We start from the raw sequence: 26,305 nt of genomic DNA on the forward strand, positions 1-26,305 counted from the left end.
GGAGACAGAGTTAACAGTCCCCTACTGCTTAACATTAACCTTCTGCCTTCATAAACATTGCTGTTACAAATTGCTTTTCTGATTGAGGATTACTTCTTTTGATATCAAGAAGAGTAACTGATTTATTCATACTCTACTTTATTCCAGAAGATGCACACACTATTAAACTGTGTTCTGAACAGGCTTTTCCAATGCGCATGGCTACACAAAGGTGCAGGTATTAACTTTATAGACCCTTCAATAACTTTATTTTTAAAAATCTAATCTAAGCAAAGTAATTGCTAACTGAATGAGAAAATGCCACTGAGTTCCTTGAATGAAGGCTAAAACGGGACCTTTCTCAGGCCTTTGTAAGAGCTGTGATTTCCCTACTTTGTCTTCTTTATGAAAACTGTCTGCTAACATTGTATTAAAATATGCTAGTTCAGTTCACTAAAGAGGCTATGCACATGGTGTAATTGGTCACTTTGGGACTGGTGGACTCATCTGACAAGCGAGCCTAGTAAGCCCACAGAAAAGATTAGAGAGTACTAATATCGCTTGTGTTTGGACTCAGCTTTAAGCGCTGTTGTTTTGTGTGTGTGTCTGTGTGTGTATATATATATATTAAATATACATATATAGGTAGGTGTAATATGTGTATGAATACATATGTATGTACCATAGTTTTTAAACATTACCTGCACTTGTATAATTTTTTTTTATCATGGAAAACATCATACATATAAAAATTAGTATACTCTTAAATATGTTATATTTCCAGTGACAGACTTTTATACTGAAAATACTTCCAATCTATAAAAATGGCATTCATGTAATAGAAGTCTGCCTTAGAAACTGCCGTGACACATCTCTTTCATTTAGGAACACCGCAGAATGGTCAGAGACGTTTTTACTGGCGAGTGCCTCCAATCGCGAGCCACTCTAAGAGTCACTGCTTTACTTGGTGTTTAAACTCCAGCAGTATTTCTTTGCTTCAGTAGACTCTAGTGCCTTAGTTCTAATTATTATGAGGGGCGGCACAATTCTTACCACTGGCATCAATATACAGTCACTGGTATCTTTCTTAACAGATGAGTTTTCATGATAAAAAATGAAATTAGGAAGCAATGAATGAGAGAACAACATACACAATGGCTAGCTACTATACTGGTGGTTAAATCTGATTGATCTTCCACAGGTAAGCAGCTTTTTAATTAAGGTGGTTGGTGCTTTAAATATTTGGTATGAATATTTAAGAAACAATTAGCTAATGGTGAGAACAAAGATTATAGCTCTGGTTCCAGTGTTATCTGGATCTCTCCTGTTATATATTGGTTTTGTAGTATTAGATTTAGAGCGCTTTCAAAAATCTTTGTTTACTGAACTCTAATTTCCCATGAAAACACTTTCAGGACCAAAGTTCTGATTGCATATTAGAAGGAGCACATCTCTCCATTTGGTGGAGAACAAATCATATAAAACTACACTATTAGGTTCCTGGTAACACAATTAATTACTGGTCAATAAATTTAAATAGGTGCTTTAAATAACACAGTACTGTGTTGGATTAAAAAAAGAATAGAGCCCTAACCGGTTTGGCTCAGTGGATAGAGCATCAGCCTGCGGATTCAAGGGTCCCAGGTTTGATTCTGGTCAAGGGCATGTACCTTGGTTGTGGGCACATCCCCAGTAGAGAGTGTGCAGGAGGCAGCTGATTGATGTTTCCCTCTGTTTCTTTGTTATGGGGTGAGGCCAAAACATTAGTAACAAAGAAACAGAATTTCCGGGGGATGAGGCCCAGAAATCAGGATTTCAAAAAGATTCCCAGGTAATTTTAATGTGCAGCCAAGGTTGAGAACCACTGACTTAAGGGATAGAAACATTCATTATGATAAATTCAACTTACAAATCCTGAGGGAGGCATGGAATACAAGATTAAAATAGAAGGACTGCCTATGTGAACTGCAAAACTACTGGTAAGGAAACCAATATAGAGTGCCCTATTATTCTATGCCCGGACCCCCCCCCCCTCCCGTTTTTTTATAGTTCCAGGCTATCTAAAATGTCAACCTCAACAACATTTTGTTTGGAGAAGCTACTCCTCAATGAATCCTTAATAAGAATCAAAAGGAGGATGTTTCTTACACCGAGTCCATATTTGTGAGAGTTTAATCAATGGCCCTAGACAAGGCGCATTTTATTACCATCACCGAGGAGCTTCATCAAACTGAAGCTCCAAGTTTGGGGAAAAGCCGGACTCACTGCCAGACAGCAGTGTGGCTGGACAGGAAGTACAGAGCTCACACAGCTCTCAGGGATGTACAAGTTTTGCTATGGCAGTGATTAAGTCTTAAAAACTACGCCTGTCAAACTTCTTCATATATCCATATGAACTGATGTCTAAGGTAGAGTACTTTTAATTATTTGTGAAAATTCTAGTTGAAACAATGCTCCTGTGGCTGCCCTAATGCAGAATAAACAACAAGCCACAAAATGGATTGGAGTATAAAAAGTTATTGATTTAGAATCAGGTTAAATTTTAGCATTGTCCTTCTTTGCAAGAAAAAATTAATCAGCACATGCCAATTTCTGTACATGTCTTTTTCTCTCATCATGTTTCCTAGGGCCGTGAACATTCACTCATTCCTAGCAGAGTACCTAACACATCGTATACAACACATATGCCGTTTTGATTCCAGGAGTTCTAGATCTCTGAGAAGGACTTCTATGATGGTCTTTGTATTCCAAATTTAAATGGTATTTCAGAAAATCTTATCTGTCATTGTGTTGTTTTATTAATTTACTATAGGATTTTAATCAGACTATTTTGATGTGTAATTATACTTTAAGGAGTACAGATTAACATATAAATGCTATATTTACTGTACTTCTAAGAATATTGTATACCTTCTCCTCTGAATACAATCATTCTGCATACCTGCATCTCCTTATGGACTAAAAATGTAGATGCATCTTTTAAAAATGAAAAGTGCATCTACATTTTTAGGCCACAAAAATTAGCAACAATCAAATTATTACTTTCCTTATGAAACTGTAACCTAGTGGCTTGAAAATGTTAATGGACTTCCCCAAAGACCTTATTTTATTTAATATGAGAGAATATTTTATAGTCTCAAAGTTTTAAGTACTTAAATTTCAGTCTTTTTCTGGAGGGCAGCTATAAACCACTCATCAAGGAATGTGAGGATCTACTGTCTTGAGGCCTGTGAGGTTATGCAAGCGGGAGTGCCGGGCATCCCCTCGGGCACCAAGGAGCTTTGCTCACTGGAGAGTCATCACTGACCCAGGCTCCCAAGCTCTCAAAGAACTTGCACGCAACCTGTAGAATCCAGTTCATGCGCTTCAGTGCCCTATTTGTTTTCCAAAAAAAACCTATAAATGTTCATCTTACTTTGTGACACAAATATGACAAGTTTAAAGACATAGATTGCAAGCACTGAGTAAAAGTAAAGTTAATATCACATGAATGTTTATTAAAACAAAACAATCATTTTACTAGCATCATTTGAAGACTATATAATTTAGGAAGGAAATATTACATGTAGAGTTGTATCTTCTTCCCTCAGGGATTTGGAACAACACACCTTTGCTTAGATGTGTTTACGGTACTACATTCAGTGAGGAGACAAGCCTTCATAAGCAAATTGTCTGCACGGAGGCATGGACTGGCCTGCTATACTGCCCTTCCTCTAGGAGAGAAAGCAGGACTGGTTCCCTTCGAACCTGTAATTTATGAGTTTATTCAAACCTGCCAAATTGCTTTAAGTAAACGCCTCTCACATTTGAAAATTCTCATGGCAACTCATTTAGTTTGGCAGACTGGCAAACCCAAATGCAATCCTTTTATCCTGCAGCTAAACCATTACAATGGTAATTCTGCTCTGACACTCTGAAGAGACTGCTAATTACTGTACTCTGGGTCCCTAGACAGATTCCCCATTCAGATTAAAATGGCTGTGCATGCAGCAAACAGTACCAACACCTCTCTTTCCATGACAGAGATGGTCTCTCACAATACAGCTCTATCAAGGAGGAGCATCATAGCTAGAGGTCTTTTGTATCTTTTAATACCTTGCCTTTTTTTCCCAATAAAATGAAAAGGAAGCCAATAATACCACAAACTTTAATTATTGATAACTTGCTCAAGAACTAAATGCAGAGCTACCAGTTCATTAACAATCCTATGAGTCATTCTCTCTCTTCCTGTTTTATTCTTTATCTATTTTCAGGTTATAATCAAAACATATTTAACTGAGTCAAATGCATATGGCATTTAGACAGAAAAGAATGTTTGAGAAATATAAAAAGCAAACCTAAAAAAGTATTTTGTAATTCTCCTCTTCTCTCTACTACTCTATCAAATTCTGATGACATCTGCAGTTTTTAAATAAGTGGATTAAAATTACTTTTGTTTTAATACATATCTTCAATTTTCATAATATTTTTTGAAATAACTGGCAACAACTTTAAATTTCAAAATCTCCAGGTGGAAATTTGTCAGAATCTATTAGATCATCATTTAGTTAATATTACTGAACTCTATGTATATAAATGCTTTCATAAAGAGATCAGCTATATATTTAAAACTGACTCATGTTCAAGTCCTCAAACATCTATAAATAAATATAAAGAGAAAATGAAAGACCAAAGAGAAAAGAAACAATTATACCCACCATAAAGTAAAAAAGCCTGAAATGAACACTTAGAAATTCTCTTGGGACTGGTGGCATCTTGTGTGTCCAGGCCCATTTTGAATTATGAGACCACATAAACTTCGGGGCCTGAAACCACTTAATTTCTCTAAGACAAGTTAGTGCTACTCATTTAGTCTTTATAGATGAGTATTCTATCTCAACAGAAACCTTGACCTCATTCCTACTGAAAGGGAGGAAAAATTACAGCAAGGAAGAGGAGACTCAGGCCAGTATCCTCACCTCTCCTTTCTCAGTCTTCCTGTCAACAGAGTCCAGCACACTATTCCCCTACTTCCCCTTCTAGTGTTTATAGGTTCTCTGGAGATTAGAAAACATCACAGAATACATATCCATAAGGTCTGAGCTAATGACTACAAATAATAGCAGTATGATTTTCAAACTCATAGAGATGAGAATTGAAAGAGGGATGGTACCTAATAGCTGAGATGGTGTTGCACACCCATAGTAAGTGAAGAAGGAATCTGTGTGTGTGGGGGGGGGGGGGGGGGGGAGGGGGGTGCAACTTACAAACAATGTTATGTTTTAGTAACATTAATAGTTTCATAATTTTTGCTTATTATGCCACTGTAAACAAACGCCTATACTGAGAGTGGGATTAGCAATGAGGGTTTTTGCGGGAAGGGAACAGGTGCATCTGTGACCAGGAGCTGAGGTGGTCATTGATATGGTCAATGATGTATTTGAGGCAACCAGTCCATGTACAAGAGGAGAAAAGATGAAACATGCGTCCTGTATTTCCACATAAATAATTATGACCTTCCCAAGGACTTCTAAGGCAAGTAAGCAATAATAACTCAATTTTACAAATAAGGAAAGTGACAGTCCCTGACCATGATTTATATAATCCTACTGTATTTATCATCTCTTTTAATAACCTGAAATGCACAACTCGCCAACCCTAAAATGCATAAGTACACTAAATTTGTCTCCATGAATCTGTATATTGATCATCCAGCTCAAGTCTCACCAAAGTTGCCATTATATAAAAAACAAGTGAAATCTCTTAATGATGCCAAACCCTGGCCATGTAGGTTGTGTAAGCTATTTATACACAGATATACACTTGGGAATGAGTGTGCGTATACCAAATTAGTTTGCCATTTCAGTGAGATCAAGGAGAACACACTAGTGTGTGCATTTTTACAATGAATGAATGGAGATCTTTAGACTCTTTCAGTAATTAACAAAGCTAGGAGGGGGAAAAGGGTTAAAAAAAAAAAGAGAGAGAGAGAAGACCTGAACAACATTTTCAACCACCTCCACCTAACTGACACTTATACAGCACATAGCCAACTACTATAGAATGCACATGCTTTTAAATGTACATGAGACATTCAACAAAACAGACCATATGCTAGACTATAAATAAGTCCTAAATAGATTAAAAGGGCTGAAATATTACAGATTATAATTTCTGATAACAAAATTAAATTAGAAATCAGTCATAGTAAGATAACAGATAAGTCCCAAATATTTGGAAATAACCCATGGGTCAAAGAAAAAAATCATGGAAATTAGAAAATATTTTAAACTAAATGATAATGAAATTACAATGTAATATTATTTTGGTGATGCAGCTAAAGCAGTTTTCAAATAAAAATTTATGCCTTTAAAAGAGTTCTCAAAAGTAGAAATGAAAGGTTTTAGATCACTAATCTTCTATCTGTGTGATGAGTGAAAATAATATGAAACCAAATGAGGTAGAAGGAAAGTGTAAAAGGAGAAATCAATAAAGTAAAAAAGAACAAATAAAGAATATCAACAGAAACAAAAGTTGATACTTAGAAAAGATCCATAAAATTAATGAAGCTCTAGAGCTAGAATGACAAGAAGCAGAAGAAGGAGGAGGAGGAGAAGAAACCTTTTATAGATCCTACAGACCTTAAAGATAAAAAGGTAATATTATGAACAATTTCATGGCAGAAATCTCATCAACTTAGATGACATGAATAAGTGCCTTGAAAAAACAGAAAAACAGGAAAAAAATTTAAGAGTTCTATATTTTACAAATAAATTGAATTAGTAATTAAAAGCCTTTCCACAAAAGCACAAAAGATAAGCCACAGAGTAGAATAGTTGTCTGGTAAAAGATTTATTACCCAAATCTACAAATATCTGTTATAACTCAGTATGAGAGAAGACAATAAAATAGATTTAAACAGATACTTCATTAAAGAAACACCAATTGCCAAAAAGGACATGGGAAGATGCTCAACATCATTTGTCTGCAGAGAAATGGAAAATAAAACCACAACAGGCGAAAGGATCAATAAACTGTGCCTCTTTATTCTATGGAATACTAATTATCAACACAAAGAAACATGCAACAGCACGGAGGAACCTCAAAAAATCCATGCTTATTCCAAGAAGACAGGCAGAAAATAATTTTCATCTACATGAAATTAGAAAAAGTAAACCGAATATATAAAAAAGTTGAACCACCAGAGAAAGCAGAAAGGTAGTGGCTGGGAGGTGAGAGAAAGGGGAATGGGGAGATGTCGGTCAATTATATGACGAATAAATTATGAGGAACTAATAATGTACAGCATGGTGGTAGCAGTTAATAATACTGTGTTGTAGTCTTGAAAAGCTATGAGAGAAGATCTTAAAAACTGGTCATTGTGAGGTAACGGATGTGGTTAACTTAACTGTGATAATTTCACAATTTCTATGTATGTCAGACCATCATGTGTACAATTTTTGCAATCATGTGTCAATAAAACTAAAATAAAAATATAGTTTTGAGGCAAAATTAACCCCAGTATCTGTCTGGGGGCAGCAGGAGAGAGGTGGTTAATTGATGGTAGAGTAAGAAAACAGGTGATAGGAAATCTTGATTGAGGTAGCGATTGTAAGTGTATATAGCTTCAAACTCAATCTGTACACTTAAAATGAATATGTTCCATTGTATGTTTAAAAAGGAATGGGGGGGAAAACCTTAAGAAGAGTTTTCTTTCTTCATGTCTTCAAAATAACTCCATTAGCATTTTAAAAAAACGTAGCTCAAATTGTATTTAAATCAGACCTAAGAGTTTCCATATTATTTCCCAGATCATCTGTAGAACACTAAATGTGAATTTATTCCCAGAAATTTTGATGGCCAATTAAATGTGGAAATGGTTCCTACCAGAGGTTCGCAATGCTTACTAGCATATTAAAACTTCCTTTACTCAGAACACCGATGAAAAGTGTCTCACAGAACACAGTTAGGGAAATGCCAACTGCTCTAAGAATCTTACCTTAAATGATTTTCTGTACTCTATCAACCTAAAACACTGTCAACCTGGAATAATAACACTCGAATAGCTACACTTGGACAGGCAACAAGCATCTCAAATGGTTAACTCCTGATAATTCCTTCCAAGTCGGTTCCTACTAATATCATCTTCAACAAGGTAACAGCATTCTATCCTTCCAGTTGTTCAGGCTAAAAACCTTGACCTCCTTCTTGACTCAATGCTTTCTAATATCCCATATTCCAGGGTGGGAACCTTTTTCCTGCCCAGGGCCATTTGAATATTTATAACATCATTGTGGGCCATATAAAATTATTAAATTAAAAATTAGCCTGCTATATTTGATCAAACATTTAATTAACTCACCCCAAACGCCTTGGCAGGGCCAGACCAAATGATTTCGCAGGCCTGAGTCACTTTAAAAATGTACTTAACATCAGACCATGCTTCACACCTTCACCACTATGGCTACCTTGGTTCCACTCATTATCATCTGTCATCTGGATTAATGAACAGTCCAGAAAGTGGCAAGCTTTTTAAAGAGCCAGACAGTAGATGGCTTTTCTGGGCATATGGTCTGTGGTGCAGTTACGCGGCTCCTCCATGGTAACGCAAACGCAGCCACAGACAATGTGTACATGAAAAGCATGGCTGTGTTTCAGTATCATTTGTTAATGAACAATGGAATTTGAATTTCAAATAAAGTGCCATTTTTCTTTAAAATATAAATTGTATGAGTTTTTAAAAAAGCTTCAGTACATCATTTAATATTCAAAGACAAATAATTTTAAAACCAAAATGGTCCTTAGAGGACATTTGCTCCAATTCTCATTTTATAAATAAGAAAACAGAGAGAAGTTTACTTACTTTCTGAAAGACACATAATAGTTAGTAACAGGTTTCTAATTGAATGTTCTTCCCCACGTTAATAATATTTAGAATTAAAGTAGCTTACAGCATGATTAGAATAATATATTAGGGTGGTCTACTTAATATATTAGGTGAAATCATTTGTTTAGTATATGATATGAGCTAACTATTTTCAGTTATATGTAGCAAAAAAAGGCCTAATGTTAAGTAACTTGTTCTGATCATAGGACTAATAGACCAGTATGCCTAGGGGAAGAAAACCCTTTTCTATAAATTTCTTCAATACTGCACAATTATTTTTTAAAAGAAGAGAAATTATATGGCATAAGTGTACAATTATAGATTTTAGTTTATATTCTTTATAAAACCTATCAAACAGAATTTACATGGAATTCTTTTCTTTCAAGGAGATAATTTTGTCAAGTAAATAGAAATGTTTATGTTTTGTAAGTTTACTTGTAGAAGAAACTACCTGGGGAATAGAGAACAGCCAGCATTCTCCTCATTTATGTAAATGTCAACAAATTTCTGTTGGATAGAATACTAACATTATTCCTAGTTTTTTCAATAGCAAGTTAGGGTCCACATTTCCATATATTTTACTAATGTAAAAAATTATAATAACGTCTTAGAAAACCAATAATGTATTTTTTATTTTCCATTGAAGAAGATGATACTCTGGTAACTCAATCATCATTGCTAAAGTGACTACAGGCCCATGGACACAGATGACAATCTGGTGAAGGCCTAGGAGGGGTGGGTGCAGGAGGAGGGAGTGTGGAGGGGGAGGAAACAGAAAAACAAAGGGGACATCTATAATACTTTCAACAACAAAGATAAATAAACAATTTAAAAGAGTATAGGGTGGTGAATGCTTGGGGTGGGGACCAGGGGTGGGCTAGAAATGGCCCAATGGGGAAAAAAGGGACATATGTAATACTTTCAGCAATAAAGATTTTTTAGAAATTATAAAGCTACTATAGGTTTCTGTAACAACGAGGAAATGACAAAAGGGAGAAGGGAGTAGAGAGAAATAGACAGGGAAAGTGAGAAGGAAAGGGAGGGAGGATGAGAACACAAAGGCGCCTGGTACACCAGTAAGAGTGAGCTCTGATTTTTCTGAAAGCCATTCTATCACGGGACGGGACAATTCCTCCATGTAGACAATGATGTGCCAGGAAGAGTACTTGGAACCCACAGGCAAGTCCAATATCTGCCCCTACTCACACAGCTCACCCAACTTAAGTATCAGCTGTAGACTCTGTGCACTCATTACGTGCTTACAGAAAAATTGTCCCACTAAAAAAAAGAACGCTCTCATTTCCCTCCTGACATCTTACCCCATGACAGAGGGATACAAAGGTTAATAAAACTTCTGAAAAGTAGGCCACCGATTCACCTCGCTCCCTTCACAACTCTAACAAATAGGCTTTTGCATTTACAGATCTGACTCGTACCTATGTTGTCTACTGTATTATAGTAAAGGAGTTATAATTTTTGTATTTTTATTTAAATAAAATTTCTAACAATACCTGTTTATTACTATAATCTTACAACAATTTAAAATTAAACTGGAAAGGGGGTTGGAACCCAAATCTAAAAGTTAGAAATGACTACTTACTGCAGGTACCAGTAATTTCTTCACTTCCTCAACGGCTCTCTTCAGTTTGATCTCTGCTCTGTTCTGAGCATCTTCCACAGTAATCAGGACGTGCAAGTCTTCGTTGAGGTGCTCCCAATTGGGCTTGCCTCTATTTTGCTCCTCCTAAAAAATGTACAAAGTAAAATATTACATGTTTCTTTTCAAGAAAGAAAGTATACTTTTCATAATACTAATCTGTTGGCAGTTATTTAAGATAGGTTTACATTGTTTTTCTATGATGACATTATAAATATTTTTAGTTATTTTCCTGGCAAAAAACCTGTGTGGAAGCCCAGTGGATCAAATGATAGTCAACAAACATTTGTTGAGCACCTACTCTGTACCATGGAGCCGACTGCTTAGGATTCAACAGTGAGCGAGCCACCAGCCCCCTGTGTGCTCTTAGGTGCATAAGAAACTCATTTATGGTGTTAGCCTTTGGTTAATATGAAAAACATGTTGTTATTTCTATATTTTGCTTATAAGACCAGGTCACTGGGATAAATTTAAGTGAGTCATTGTCAGGGTCACATAGCTGGTAACTTGCCAATTTAGGAGCTCAAAGTTAGAAAAACTCAAATTCAGAGAAGTTTTTACAATTACTTTTTAATAACATTGACTGAATTCAAGATTAGGGAAAATGTTTTGCAAATAGACATTATATAAGAGAAATGCCATTTGTTTTAAGTATTTCTAGTAGTATTTATGGAAATATTTCGTTATTACAGTAATAAACGATGTTTCCATCATGAGCTTACTGTAAAAACAGTGAGCTGTCAGGTTATTCTTCAATGACACCCACCCACAAGTGCTAGTTAAACAGAGAACATCTAGTCTCCTTCCCTGGAGCGCTCGTCACTCAGGAGGCCTCTTCTCCAGGCGGCAGCGCTGTGAGCTACAAAGAGGTGCAGGGAGGGCTGCCACATTTCCCTTTCACCGAAGATACAACAATTTCAGAACTGCTTCTTTATGACATTTTAGAGAAATATAAATACACGTATACATCATTTGTAATATATACATACAATTTTAATATCAAACAAAATAGAAATGTATTTTAAATATAAAAGTGGTATAAAGAGATGCACCTGGCTTAGTGCAAGGTGCCATATAAGCAATAACTAATTGCCTCTTGCAGGTACTAAATTGTGAAATTGTAATCAAAGAAAATAAAACTGGTGTAAATGAACAAAACTGGTATAATGAAAGCAGCTGTTTATTACAACTCACATGTTTGCAGAGGCCATGGGAGAAAAAAAACCTATGTAGCTTAGTCAATAAGAATAGAAATAAGTTGTAAAAATGAAATAATATGCTTCTGTCTTTACTTTCTGTTCATAACATTACTATGGAAATGCATCCCAAATGTTGCGCGGGGAATGAGAAACCAGACCAAATGCAGCAGCCCGTGCAAGGCCTTCAACATGACTCCAAAGAGTGAGCCCGGAGCCACCAGTCACTCACAGGCCTAACATGGGGGTATTTCTCGGGCAACAGCAATAGTCAATACCCCAGAACAAAGATCAAGAACACTTAGACATACAAATAACTGCCCCCAAAAGTAATATTCACACTATCTGGCACCTAATCAGAAATTAATAGGCAAACAAAGAAGCAGAAAATTGTAACATCTGATGAAAAAAAAAATCAATCAAAACCAACCTTGAACACAGATGTTGTAATTATTAGAAACAGAGACACTAATGCATAAAGATACTAACATAAGATGATGAGGAATATTCTTACATCAAAATATTTTAGAAAGGCCTAAAAATGAAAACTAAAATTATAAGTGACTTTCCACAAAACTTTTATACATGGGCAGACAAAAGCCGGAGGATTTAAAAAGGGAAGGACTTACATAACAGGAACAGAGAACAGAGCTGCAGTATAACTTTACATTGTGCTTTATTAAAGGAATACATTTACGAGTTGTAGAACACCTAGGTAAATGTAAACTCAATTCAACAATTTAAGTGCCGATTAAAATACTTATCCTAATGCTTGCTTCAGAAGAAAGTTTTGCTTACAGTTTTTAAAAGCTGTTGAAAGAACAAACACTTATAGACAAGACGGTGAATCTCTACATCCCTGCCCCCAAATAGCTGGTAGCCTAGCACTCCCTAGCTCCCAGCCAAACACTAGAAACACACTCCTGACCAGGTGCACTTTCTGAAACGGGCTGTGACGGGCAGCTGATGAGGTCCTTTCTATACTGAAGTCTGAGGTGTCCTGTCTTCTGTCGCTCCACCCCCAGGGAAGGCTGCCAACCCATAAGCTGGGGGCAAGTGATGGGAAGACCTTTCTGTGTGGAATGTAAACACACACACACACACACACACACACACACACACACACCCCACAGTAAGTACACAGTGCAGTAACAGAGAATAAATACCAAAGAATCTCTTCAAGAGTAGGAAGTTGGGGGGCAGGGGACGGTTAGGCAGCAAAGGGGTGGGGGGGGGGAAACCATGTATTCCACATAAGTCCTTACAGAATTTCCTATTTTTAATCTATAACCTTATCAGACTTTGTTTAAAAAAAGGTTTTAAGATAATTCTGCCCAGAAGTTGCATTTATCCATTCTAACTCAGAAAGAGTAATGGCTAAGTAAATTCTATCAACATTGAGTTTTGAGCCTAGTAATCATTCAACACAAATACAATTTCTCCCTGTGTTCTGTTTCTTAAACAGATAATACAGGAAATCTGGAGTTGGTAAATACTATAGAAGTCTATGTTTATACCCATAAAGGTTCTCTTTCAGTCACAAAGAAGAATTAGAATAAGACTATGTGATACATACTTCTGTATTCCAAAACACCTACATTAAGAATCCACTCCCCAAATTTCTCACTTCAAAAAATGACTTGGGACAAAACAGGTGGAAAGGAAGCAAAGAAGCGGAATAACAAATAGGGCACACATGAAAAATGGTTCCCCTTAGAAACAGGGGTCTATGAGGCATCAATTTCTTTTTAGTTACATTTAGTTATATTTCAGGAGTCAACAACTGAGATACTAATGTAGAAAAACAGCTATTACTAATTATTATAACATCTGTCTTATGGTTACCCAAAACAATGTCATTTCAGATTTTGTGCCTCTTAAATCTTCAGCAATACAGAACATCAGGTTTAAATTTTCAGCACAGTCCTCCTGGCCGATTCTCAGACCTCCAAATTAGACTGCCAAGTGGACGTGTCTATCATGGTCTCTAAGGCACTCTCAACCCCCATGTCCAAACTGCAGCTCATCATCTAACCCTCCTCCAAACTGCCCACCATTTATGTCTTAGCTATTATTAGTTCTGAGGTGTGTTTTTTAATACGTGTGGATTTTTAGAATTTGCGGACAAGGACCAATTGATTTTGTAGAAAAATATTTGAACTGCAGCCATAAGCTTACCTGTGCCTTGACAGAGGGAGGGGCTGCTATAGCCTCATTTCAATCCACCTGCCTTCAGGTGCCATTTCTTGCTTACTGACCCACAACAGCTACACCTCACTCCACAGTGCAAATAAACTGGCCTGTTCCCAAACATGGATGGTGATGCCCATAACTCTATGCAAGTCACCACCCATGTCCAGATGCTCTTCTCTCCCCCTCTTTAATAGTTTACCTTTTGCTCTAAAAACCATACCATAACTTCTGGTTGTGTCTGTCTTATTCTTGCTATTCGAAAGTTTGATTTCACTTAAATACCAGAACCATGTCTCACTGCTTTTTCTATTCTATTTTAAAAATATGTTTTTATTGATTTCAGAGAGGAAGGAGAGAGAGAGGGAGATAGAAGCATCAATGATGAAAGAGAACCATTGATCATCTATCTCCTACACACCCCACACTGGGGATTGAGACCACAACCCAGGCATGTGCCCTGGTCAGGAACTGAACTGTGACACAGTAACTAGTAACTAGTTCATAAGTCAACGCTCAACCAGTGAGCCATGCCGGCCAGGCCACTTTTTTTATTCTTAACAGAATCTATACACTGGCTTTACACATACCTAGCCTTAAACAAATATTTACTGAATTCAACAGCTGAGCTTTTATTATTGAGGAGCATCATTGAAATCAAGTGTCATATTTTGCATTAAAATACTGCAGCTTTCCCCACAGCGCTCTGCTCTACTCAGAACTTCTGTGTCCGCCTCTATTACATCAGACGCCTCCTAGTCTCCGCCCTTGATCATGTATGTGGTTTCTGGGCCTGCGTCTTTTTCCCCCGTTTAAGTTGCCAGTTACATTTGACAGTGTTTGGCCTTCTTTTATTCTTGTTCTCTTACTTCTAGTCAACTCTCTTAGATTTTCTACAATAATTCTGATGAGGTCTGATTTTCATATCCCACCAAAGACACTGCTTTTCCTTTACTCTATCACCTCTAAACTACACCTTGTTTCAATGTATCAGAAGGAGTATAAGGGTTAAAGTCTTTTATAAACTATAAGACTAGAGTTATATCTTAACATAACAGAGCAAAGTGACAACAAAAACAAATATATATATAATTACTATGTGTATAAATATGTTCAAAGCACAAAACCGCTAACCTTTTTTGATTTAAGGGAGGCTGAAATGACAAGACAGCACTCAAGGAAATGGAATATAGCTTTATTTATGTAGTAAATTAAAGTTTAATAACATACTAAACAATCTTATAATACCACCCATACATGATAAAAGTTAGACACAATTACCGATGATACTTTGTTATAGGTCTACATTTCTGACAGGTATACTATAAAGAAAGAAATTCCAAATAACAATTAGTCTTTCAGGTGATGATAAAAAACAAACTGAGAAATGAAAATGGTACCCTAGCTGGTTTGGTTCAGTGGATAGAGCATCAGCCCGCAGACTGAAGGGTCCAGGGTTCGATTCTGGCCAAAGACAGATACCTAGGTTGTAGGCTTGATCCCTGGCCTGGTTGGGTGTGTGTGGGAAGTAACCAATTGATGTGTCTCTCACATCGATGTCCCCCTCCCCTCTGTCTCTCTCTGTCTCTCCCCATTCTTTCCAGTCTCTCAAAATCAATGAAAAAATATCCTCAGGTGAGAATTAACACACACATACACATACACACACACACACACACACACACAGAACTGAAAATGATGATGATAGCAACTAAACTTTTATTAAACACACTGCATTCTAAGAAACATAAACACACCACCTCATTTAATCTTGTCATGAGGGCAATACTATTATTCTTACTAACATGTTAATGAGGAGGGTGAGGCAGACACGACTTGCCAAAGTCATACATACAGTACATGTTCCACAGGGCAGAACTGTAGAGCGTGCACTCTCAACAACTAATTTCTAATACAAGACACATCACCTACACAAGAGCCCGAAAATTAATAAAATTTCCCCCATTATTAGCTTCATGTATTAGTGAAAGAGACAGAAACAGAAGAGTGAGGTCTTAAATCTTTAGAAAATCTTTCTACTCTACTATTTACCTTTAAGCATTTTTTTTTTCTGTGAACTTCTAAGCACATCTTGTCCTCAAAGAACTTTAGACATGGTAGGGACTTTGGATGGAGATGAAAAAACAAATTAATTGAGCTTATTTGGTATATTTGGTTTTTTTGTGTGTTGTTGTTTTTTTTTATACTGGTCCTATATCTCCTAATTCGATGTCAAGTGCTCTTTCTCAATAAATCCTGAATAAGTCGCATGAAAAGCAGTATCAAAAACTAGCAAAGCAGCACTGGCTAAACAGATCTCTTACATCTACAAAAATGCTTTTTATCGAGATCAGAGAATTGCCTATCAAATTTCAATGACACAAATATGTAAAAATGGTAAATCTGTGTGCATTTACACAGAATTCCTCCAAAGTTTCAATAAGGCAAGGTTCTTAAAACTAAAATTTGGTCTTAATACAAAATGTATGCATATAGATAGTTATAGATATAGGTATAGATCAGCGGCTCTCAACCTGTGGGTCACGACCCCTTTGGCGGTCGAACAACCCTTTCACAGGGGTCGCCTAAGACCATCCTGCATATCAGATATTTACATTATGATTCCTAACAGTAGCAACATTACAGTTATGAAGTAGCAAAGAAAATAATTTTATGGTTGGGTCACAACATGAGGAACTGTATTTAAAGGGCCAGAAGGTTGAGAACCACTGGTATAGATATATATCTCAAACATTACTACTAAGTGAGGGATATTTAAAACCATTGCTCTGAAACAAGTTCTAACCATTATTTTTCAATAAAAACACCAACCATTTCCTTTTTGAAGCTGCTGTTTACAGTAACATGAAAATACTAGTGGCCCGGTGCACGAATTACTGCACTGGTGGGGTCCAGCTGGCTCGCCCCCAATGGGGGCCATCAGGGGCCGGGGAGGGGGGGGCCAACCGGGGGCGGGGCTGGCTGCGGCAAGGGGCCCTGGGTGTTTTGCCAGCTGGCCCTGCCCCCAATTGGGGTAGGGGAGCCCGCTGGGGATGGGGCTAGCCAGGGCGAGGGGCCACCGGCCTTCTGCCGTTCGGTCTATTTGCATATTATCTTTTTATTATATAGGATTTTTAAAAAAATCATTCTCAACTTTTAAGAAACTATTATTTGTTGTTTTTGATTAAAAACAAAAAACACTTGAGTCATTGCCCTATGAAGTTTTAAATTATGCTAATTACAGTATCTGTTAGAACAACAAAGTAATTCTATAACATGAAGCATCAGAACACAATAACTGTCCCCACCCCTGCTGAGAGACTTTTAATTATAGATTTGTAGTCAAGCAAACGAGCACAGGACTTCTCCACTACTGTGCACTTACTGTCAGAACCTCCCAGACAGGAACTCAAGTGAGTAAAGCAAGGTTCCAACAACACTTACAAATACATACATTTAATCCAAGTGATAGAGCTCACATATATGACAGTGTCTGGTAGTTTAGGAAATGTTCATTGAGAAACTGGACATAAAATGATTTTACATAATTGTTCAGTGACTCCAGTTATATAAAGTTGACCTCAACATTTTTTTAACTTGAACTTAAGTACCACGAACAATTACGTTCTCAAAGCAAATTATTTTCTAATAATATATGAAGATTAGAATAATTTTATATTCAGGTTATTGAAATTATCATCTAGAAAAGTCTTTAAGGGCAGCAGAAATTCAATAAATGCTTATTAAATTAAACACAATGGAACAATTTGCTAAATTCAAAGAATGTTATTGTTTTATGTCAATAACTTTCCAAGTTAAAAACAAAAGGACTATTCTCCATACTTTTCCTTCCCAAGAAACATCTCTCTCCTATGATCACAATACTAAAAGACTGCCAGGTAATGACCTCCTCGTAATTTTCGCAAATTAATTCCACTATTTAATTGCAATTAATGCATGTCGAAACTAAACTTATATATCCCCCAGTTCTGGACAAATACCATTGGTCTGTCACAATAATGACCAAAGTTCAGATTTCTCTAGATAGAGCTACTTAGTGAAAACACTTTGGATGTAGCACACCAACACAGTGAGACCAGACCTGGCCGCGTGGCTTAGCTGACCAGAGGGTTCTCCCGGACACCAAAAGGCTGCAGGTGTGATTCCTGGTCAGGGCACATACTAGGTTGTGCATTTGATCCCGGTCAGGGGCACATACAGGAGGCAACCGATCAATGTTTCTCTCTCCCCGCTTCCCTCCTTCTCTCTTCTTTCTCCTCTCTCCCCCTTCCGCTCCCAACACCAATAAAAACATATCCTTGGGTGAGGATTTTTAAAAACTAGAGAAAAATAATATGTGGTGGAGAATTCTTATGGAAACTTTGGGCTCAGTTACTATTATAAAATATCTTAGTTTCTTCATCAAACAAAGGTAAATATAGTATTAATGTCATAGCACTGTGATGAGTTCTAAGTGTTTGTACAGCACATAGAAGAGTGCCTAGCGTCTCATAAGAGCTGTGCAATTGATGTTAACATGGTTTGAATAGGCTATCTAAAATCAAAGAGGGATAAATGATTGCAGGAAATGACATAAGCATAAAAATAGAGAAGGGATAACAAATTCAACAAATAAACTAACATTTTAAAGACTACAGGTTATACTTTACAAAAATAAAATTGAAAAAAGTACTGTAGGGATAAAGAGCACTAGCTTAAGATAACCTATTTGTTAATTAACGAAGTCAATAAAATATACTAAACATATGAAATAAAAACATGACATTCTTTTTAAATATAATTTTGAGTAGAAAGAAGCTTAACAAAGACCCCCTGTCATATCTGTGGCTGTAGACTGGAGGAGAGCTCAGCAGATCAAAGCACTGGCCAGAATGACCCCGCTCCCCCCAGGGCTTGGATCCGCACAAAGAACAAAGGAGGACAAGTACTTTCCCAGAAACAGGAATAAACCATGGTTATTTCAGGAATCTACACAAACCAGACTAAAAGAGCAGAAGGAATTTATAAAAAATTAATGAAACTGGAGAATGAATTCAAATACTACTATTTCCACAATATTTTCCCAAGTCACCCCCTCTATCAGAATTCATCTTCCCCATTTATTCTTTCCACAGGATTTCATGGCTGTAATAAAACTTAATATTGTATTGGGTCTTCTGCATCCCATATACAGAATTACTAGTAAGTTACTAGTTACTAAAGAGCAAGACGGTTCCTTTACAATTTTTCTATTACTCACAGTGCATGAAATATGCCTAAATAAGAGTTTGGTACAGCCCTGTTAGTTGGAGTGTCGTGTTATACCGTGCACCAAAAGGTTGCAGGTTTGGTTCACAATCAGGGCAAGGGAGAAAATGCAGAAGAAAAAGAGTCACCAAAAAATTCCAATGAAAGGTTCAGCACCGCTATAAGCTCCTTACAAATTTTAAAAACATGAATCCCAACATTGAAAGGTTTTCATTAATAGGGGAATGCTCATGATGCATTAACTGCTTACAAGCAAATCTATGATGAAAAAAAGAAAGAAACCAAGCAAACCACCACGGACATATTTCTGAAGCGTGACACCTCCTCCAGAAGAGCCTCGGCAGGGCCTGGGGGAGGTGTTCCAGAGACTCGGTCAGCCCAGGAGACACAGCTCCGAGCAGTATTACCCTGCAGCCCTCCCAGGGGCCCCAGCAGGGGAGGCAGGAGACACACACACTGATGTCCTTAACACTGTGTACAATTAGGCTAGTGTGTGTGTCTGTGTCTTTAGTTTTTAAGAACAACGGTTTTGAAGTAAAAACAAATTTAAAAATTTTATATAGGAAAAAAGCTTATCCCATATGAGAGGGGGATATGCTAATTAGTCATGACTGGATGTGCTAATTAGTCAGCCCAGTATGCAAACTGACCATCACTCAAACACATAAGATGGCCGCCCCCATGTGGCCACAAGATGGCCGGCAGGGGAGGGCAGTTAGGGGTGACCAGGCCTGCAGGGGAGGGCAGTTGGGGGCGACCAGGACTGCAGGGGAGGGCAGTTAGGGGCAATCGGGCCAGCAGGGGAACAGGTAGGCGTCAATCAGGCTGGCAGGGGAGCGTTTAGGGGCAATCAAGTAGGCAGGCAGGCAAGCGGTTGGGAGCCAGCAGTCCTGGATTGTGAGAGGGCAGTCGGACATCCCTCGAGGGGTCCCAGATTGGAGAGGGTGCAGGCTGGGCTGAGGGAGCCCCCCCCCCCCCCAACTCCAGTGCACCAATTTTGTGCACCGGGCCTCTAGTTAAGATATAAAGAAAATATTTTTGTACAGTGGTGTGTTGCTTTTAGCTGTTATAAGAGTTAAAAGTTTCACAAAATTAAAACATTTATAAAGTAATACAGTTACAGTAAGCTAAGGTTGAATTATTGAAAAAATATTTTTCTAAACTTAGTGTAGCCTAGGCTTAAAGTGCTTAGAGTCTACAGCAGTGTACAGCAATGTCCCAGGCCTTTACATTCATCCACCACTGTCTTACCCAGAGCAGCTTCCAGTCCTATAAGCTCCATTCCTGGTAAGTTGCCTTTACTCAGGTTTTTAGCTTTCATCCTGTTATTTTTACTGTCCCTTTTCTATGTTTAGATACACAAAATACTTACCATTGTGTTACAACTGCCTGGAGCACTCAGGACAGTAACATGCTGCACAGGCTTGTAGCCCCGGAGCAATAGGCTAGACCATGAAGCCAAGGTATGTGTAAGTGCACTCTATGCTGGCGAAATCGCCTAAGGGTGCATTTCTCCGAACGTATCCATGTCGTTAAGTGACCTGTGACTGAATTAACTAAAGTGATATCTTTTTTATAACCCTTCACTATAATTTGATAAGCAAAACATAACCATAAAAGTGATGTAGTTAATGCAGCACAGTATATTATATAATGCAATTTTCCTTTTCTCTTAAAGATGCTAAACTACTTTCATTTCTTATGGGTACCTCTGAAAAACAACCAACCCAGAGTTAAGTGGTAAGTACATTCAAATATGCTAATAAATTGAAAACATTAAAAAAATTATTCTTCAGGGATGATGCTAGCATGACTTGAGTTTCCACAGTCTGAATACAAGCTAGCATGAGCACAGTTCACAGCAGTACCACTTCAAACATCTGTATCTAATAGTATAAAACAGGGTAATTTTTAGAATAGCCTCTTAGCTTTCTTTTTTCTCTCTATGGGGAGAGGTTTTAATAGGTAAAAACAGCTAGTTGCATAATGCTGTTTTTATTTTATTACTTAGTTTTTATTTTTATTTTTTTAAAAAAATATTTTATTGATTTCAGAGAGGAACGGAGAGGGAGAGAGAATCATTGATTGGCTGCCTCCTGCACGCTCCCCACTGGGGATCAAACCCGCAACCCAGGCATGTGCCCTTGGCCAGAATTGAACCTGGGACCCTTCAGTCTGCAGGCCGACACTCCATCCATTGAGCCAAACCAGCTAGGGCGCATAATGCCTTTTTAAAATGAATTAGTGATGCATCCAACATTTATAATTTCCCTAAAAATAATTTTTAAAAAATTCCTATTTGCTAACTAAAACCTGGCCTGTTACACTAATGACTTTTTACCTCTACAAATGGTCACTTTGTTTTATGCACTATCCACTGTTATAATTGATGTTCAAATTAAATGTAAACCATTTATTATTATTTTTACATTTCACTATAACTACCTAATTCAACTATATCAGCCAAGAAGAGTACTCTCTCAGAATAAGAAAAGTTCACAGAACCCATGTTTTGTTTCATTTATTAGAAATCTTTTCAAGCATGTTCAAGTTTCAGAAATATTGAACTAAAGTAAAATTCTTTTAAATTTCTTTCCTTATCAACTGACATCCATTTAGCTGTATAATTAAAAAGTTACTATTTCTTTCAAAGTCTTGAGAAGAGCTTTAAAATGTTTCCACGGTGACCAAGGCAATGTTTGCAACGCCCAAGGAATAATAGTGCATTCCTGTCCACTAGTGAGCAAAGGCATCTTCCTCCTCACACACAGATGTGCATGGACAGGACTCTTTCACAATATCCTTGGCTCCACCTCCTCTTAATTAACAAAGAAACAGATGTAACAGAAAAAATGGCCACAGTTATGATACTTAAGGAACTATCATTACCTATATTCTGAAACAATAAATATAAGAAATATGAAGCCAATCCTTTAGTATTTAGTAGTCCTCACTGGCAGACAGCATTAACCCTGTTTTACAGATGAGATTTAGACAGAGAAACCAACTTGTCTTAAGTCCGTCAACCACTAAGTACTTGACCCAGAAACTAAAAGCAAATCTGAATCTCTCATGTCCTCTCTCCACTGCGACACAATAGAAGCATCATAACTGAACCCATTCTTTTCTCAGGCCCAGGTGAGACCTGACACCTCTCAGGTCCCCTTATTGTCAAGTTATCTCAAGAGCTCTTTCTTCCTGAATTTCTCTAGCAATCCTACCTCATCTGATTCTTATTAATGACACATTTGTATAAAGTTAACTCTCTATAACCATAAGTCTCATCTTTTCATTTCTACTATAGGCTACTTAAAGTTAGGATTCCTGCCCGACACCTTTTAGAATATTCTTCACACTCAGATATTTAGTGAAATGAAAAGAATCTCATGGGTAATGGGAGCGAAAATAACATGTTCAACGAATGCCATCTCTATACCTAATTAAGCTCTCCAGTTTTATATAAAGAGCAGAACAGGTACCAATAAATCCTCAGTGAGCAGAAAGCCCGATTGCTACTTTCCTGCTACTCTAACAAGAGAAAATACTAAGTAAATTCATGCAGCCATTAAAGAACATGCAAGCCTCTGTAAACACCTGCTGCATTTGGAAAAGCTGGAAGCAGGTGAATTATTGGGTCCTTCCTAGGTTTACCTTATAGGATCTTGCCAAAATACAAAACTGACATTCTATGGGGGAAAAATGCATTTATAAACTGAATTAATTTGTCTTAGAAAAATAGAACATTTTACTCAAATTTTTCCATGCTAAAAGAACTGATTTTTAAATAGTTAGTAGAAACTATTACACAATGCATTAAATCCTAACTCTCCAAGTCTGCAGCTCATAAAATGCAAACTTCTACATAAGAAAAGTTAGTTATCTAGGTATGGCAACTTAAGCTGAACTCAATGCAGCGCCAGAATTCTATCCCAGTGTGTGTCTAGTTCAGCCGTGGGCAAACTACGGCCCGTTTTGAAATGAATAAAACTAAAAAAAAAAAAAAAGACCGTACCCTTTTATGTAATGATGTTTACTTTGAATTTATATTAGTTCACACAAACACTCCATCCATGCTTTTGTTCCGGCCCTCCAGTCCAGTTTAAGAACCCATTGTGGCCCTCGAGTCAAAAAGTTTGCCCACCTCGTTAGATGAGCAGCAAGGTGTATTCCTTCCCAAGATTTGGAGGACAAAGGGAGACAGTGTTTGTTTTGTAGGATGTACACACCATCTCTCCACTATTGAATCAAACACTAATTTGGTGCCACTGTAAAGGATTTGGTAGATGTCACTAAGCAGTTGACTTTAATCAAAAGGGGTGGGGACCCTGGGTGGGCCCCACTGATTCAAATGGCAGCCTTGAAAAGAGGGACTAGGCCTTCCCTGGACTCCAGCTACTCCAACACCAAGTGAGCCTACAGCTGCTCTCCCTCCGCCTGCATCTTCCTACCTGACTCCTGCTCGGGACCCTTGAGTGGGCACAGACCCAACTGTGAAAGCCCGATGCCCCATAAAACACCCCTTTGTGTGTTTCTCTCCTGCTGCTCTTCCAGTTGAACTCTGACTTACACATTTTCCATTAAACTTTCACCATCATACAAATTATAAAATAAAATTCAAAGTATCTCATTAAGTGACTAAAGCCATAATTATAGCCTATGCCATGAAAGCAAGGGGCTAACCTTGGTTAATGCGTGTTCTGAAGTAGTCATAATATGTTTAGGAGTATTTTTAGGCTAAATAAATTAAAATCTATTCCAGAATGTACAATAATTTGGACCTAATCAACACTGCTAAGAAGGAAAGAGGTATTCATTTTGGTGTGAAAAACAACTTCTTTAATAAATGTTAGGTTAATCCTTATTCAACAAACATGACAAAGTAATTAAGATGGGAAAATAAAATATTTCCTTAAAATGTCATCAAGAACATAAAGGCATACCGAAAAGACCATAAACCCCAAATTTAACTAGATATAACAAGTAATTTAATATTAATTTTATAAATGTTCTGCCTTAGCCAAGAGACTCTCCATGTCATTGAATTGCAAGCAACAGATGAGCCCTCAATAGAATGTATTTATGTGTGCTAAAAGTGTACATACATATTTTTAACTTTCTATAGTCTGCATTAGTAACCCACAGAAATATAGTATTTGCTTTTTTACTTTAAAATGTTTTTATTGATTTGAGAGAGAGGGGAGAGGGGAGGGAGAGCAACTGGGAGACAGAGGAAACATCAGTGCGATGTTTCTCCCACACACACCCCAACTGGGGATCCAACCTGTAACCTGGGCATGTGTCCTGACCAAGAATAGAACTTGTGACTTTGGATGCATGGGATGATGCTCAACCAACTGAGCCACACCGGCTAGGGCAGCATTTTTACTTTAACATTCCAGAATAAAATTGCATTTAGTTTTTTACTATGCAATCAGGAGAGGACAGTCTTTGAAAACAGTTTTCTACATAAATGAAGAGATTACATCAGAATGAGGTGACACATTTGAGAAAGAAAAAAAGTGAAAAGCTTTGGTCATTAATTAACTATCAATTGCTGAACTAAATATGTACTTTAAAGAAAAAACTAGCTAATTACCTATGCCCCCCGCCAAAGGCAAGTATTCAATACTTATAATGCTTAATTTACAGATATAAAAGCCTAAGCGACCAGCTGACCATCTGGTAGCTATGATGCGCACTAACCACCGGGGGGCAGATGCTCAAAGCAGGAACTGCTGCGCTGCGGTGACTTAGCAGCTGCAGTTCTCGGGTGACGCACCCAGAACCAGAGAGGAGGGACTCTGATTCTGGGGTGCATCACCTGAGAACCGCCCTCTCATAATCTGAGATCCCTCAGGGGATGTCAGAGAGCTGGTTTCGGCCCGATCCCCACAGACCAGGTGGAGGGACCCCAACAGTGCACGAATCCACCGGGCCTTTAGTAGTTTAATAAATTAGACATAAAATCTCCTAAAATTCATCTCATATATGGCATGACCCATCAACAAATCACCATGTAATAAAGTTTCCTTTCCAAATTGTTATATGTGTAAAGAAAACATCAATATATTTTTTACACAGAACAGAAAGTACCCAGATTAATATTTTTAAACTGTGCCTTTTATATCACAATTTCAAGATGGAGTATATGCTGAATCAAGTGTATTAGATCAAATGTATTCCTTTTTATCCTATATAATAAAAGCCTAATATGCTAAGTGTCCAGTTGGCCATTCAACCAATCAAAGCGTAATATGCTAATGATATGCGAAGGCCGCACAATCACTCGCTATGACGTGCACTGACCACCAGAGGGCAGACGCTCTGACCGGTAGGTTAGCTTGCTGCTGGGGTCTGGCCTATCAGGACTGAGCGAGATGTGCCAGACCTGCCCTGGAGCCCTCCCCAGATGGCCAACCTCCTACGTCCCTCCCCGGCCCTGATCGTGCACCAGTGGGGAACCTTGGCCTGGCCTGCACCCTCTCACAATCCAGGCTGAGGGACACCCTACACCACCCCCACCCCCCCACTGAGTGCACGAATTTCGTGCACCGGGCGGGCCTCTAGTTACTATATAATATTCTCTTACATGAAGAAGCCAAAATTCCATGACTATGCTATTTCAAATTTTTTATCACTTATAAATAACACTGCAGGGAAACTGCTTATATCCATCTTCCAAAACATATAGGTAAGGGTTTCTTAGGAAACTGACAAATAGTGGAATTTGCATAGATAAAATGTCTTTAAAATTCTATTAATAGGTGGCTGTACCAATTTACACTTTTGACCTTCATGTATGGGAGTTGATGTCCCCTCACATCCTAGACCTTGGTAGCATTTTTGTTTTTGACAACTCAATGGTATCAAGTGGTACATTCCTCTTGCTGTAATGTACATGTCCCTGAAAAGTGATGTCTGAGTATTACCGAAGTGAAGTAGCTTTCATGTGTTCACTGTTCGTTCTCATTTGCTGTTCTGTGAGTTGCCTAGACACTCCTGGACCTGTGACTTTGTTTTTCCTTTTGAGTGACTATTTATATATTTTGAATACAAACATTTTATGTGGCTTACCCTTTAATAATTTATGGTGTCTTGCATAACACGTTTTTTCCCTAATGTAGCTTATATAGATATCCATATTTCTTT

At 37.6% G+C, this 26,305-nt stretch overlaps 1 protein-coding gene across 1 annotated transcript in view; it reads right to left on the minus strand.

Annotated features, from left to right (window-relative positions):
- The window catches only part of QKI (QKI, KH domain containing RNA binding), a 97,656-nt gene that overhangs the window by 14,811 nt on the left and 56,540 nt on the right, over positions 1–26,305 (minus strand). The window contains exon 4 of the mRNA XM_023764793.1: positions 10,446–10,589. Coding sequence (XP_023620561.1) covers positions 10,446–10,589 — 144 coding nt within the window. The remainder of the gene's footprint in view (positions 1–10,445; positions 10,590–26,305) is intronic.

This window comes from Myotis lucifugus, unplaced genomic scaffold, assembly GCF_000147115.1.
Source record: "Myotis lucifugus unplaced genomic scaffold, Myoluc2.0 scaffold_348, whole genome shotgun sequence".
NCBI lineage: Eukaryota > Metazoa > Chordata > Mammalia > Chiroptera > Vespertilionidae > Myotis > Myotis lucifugus.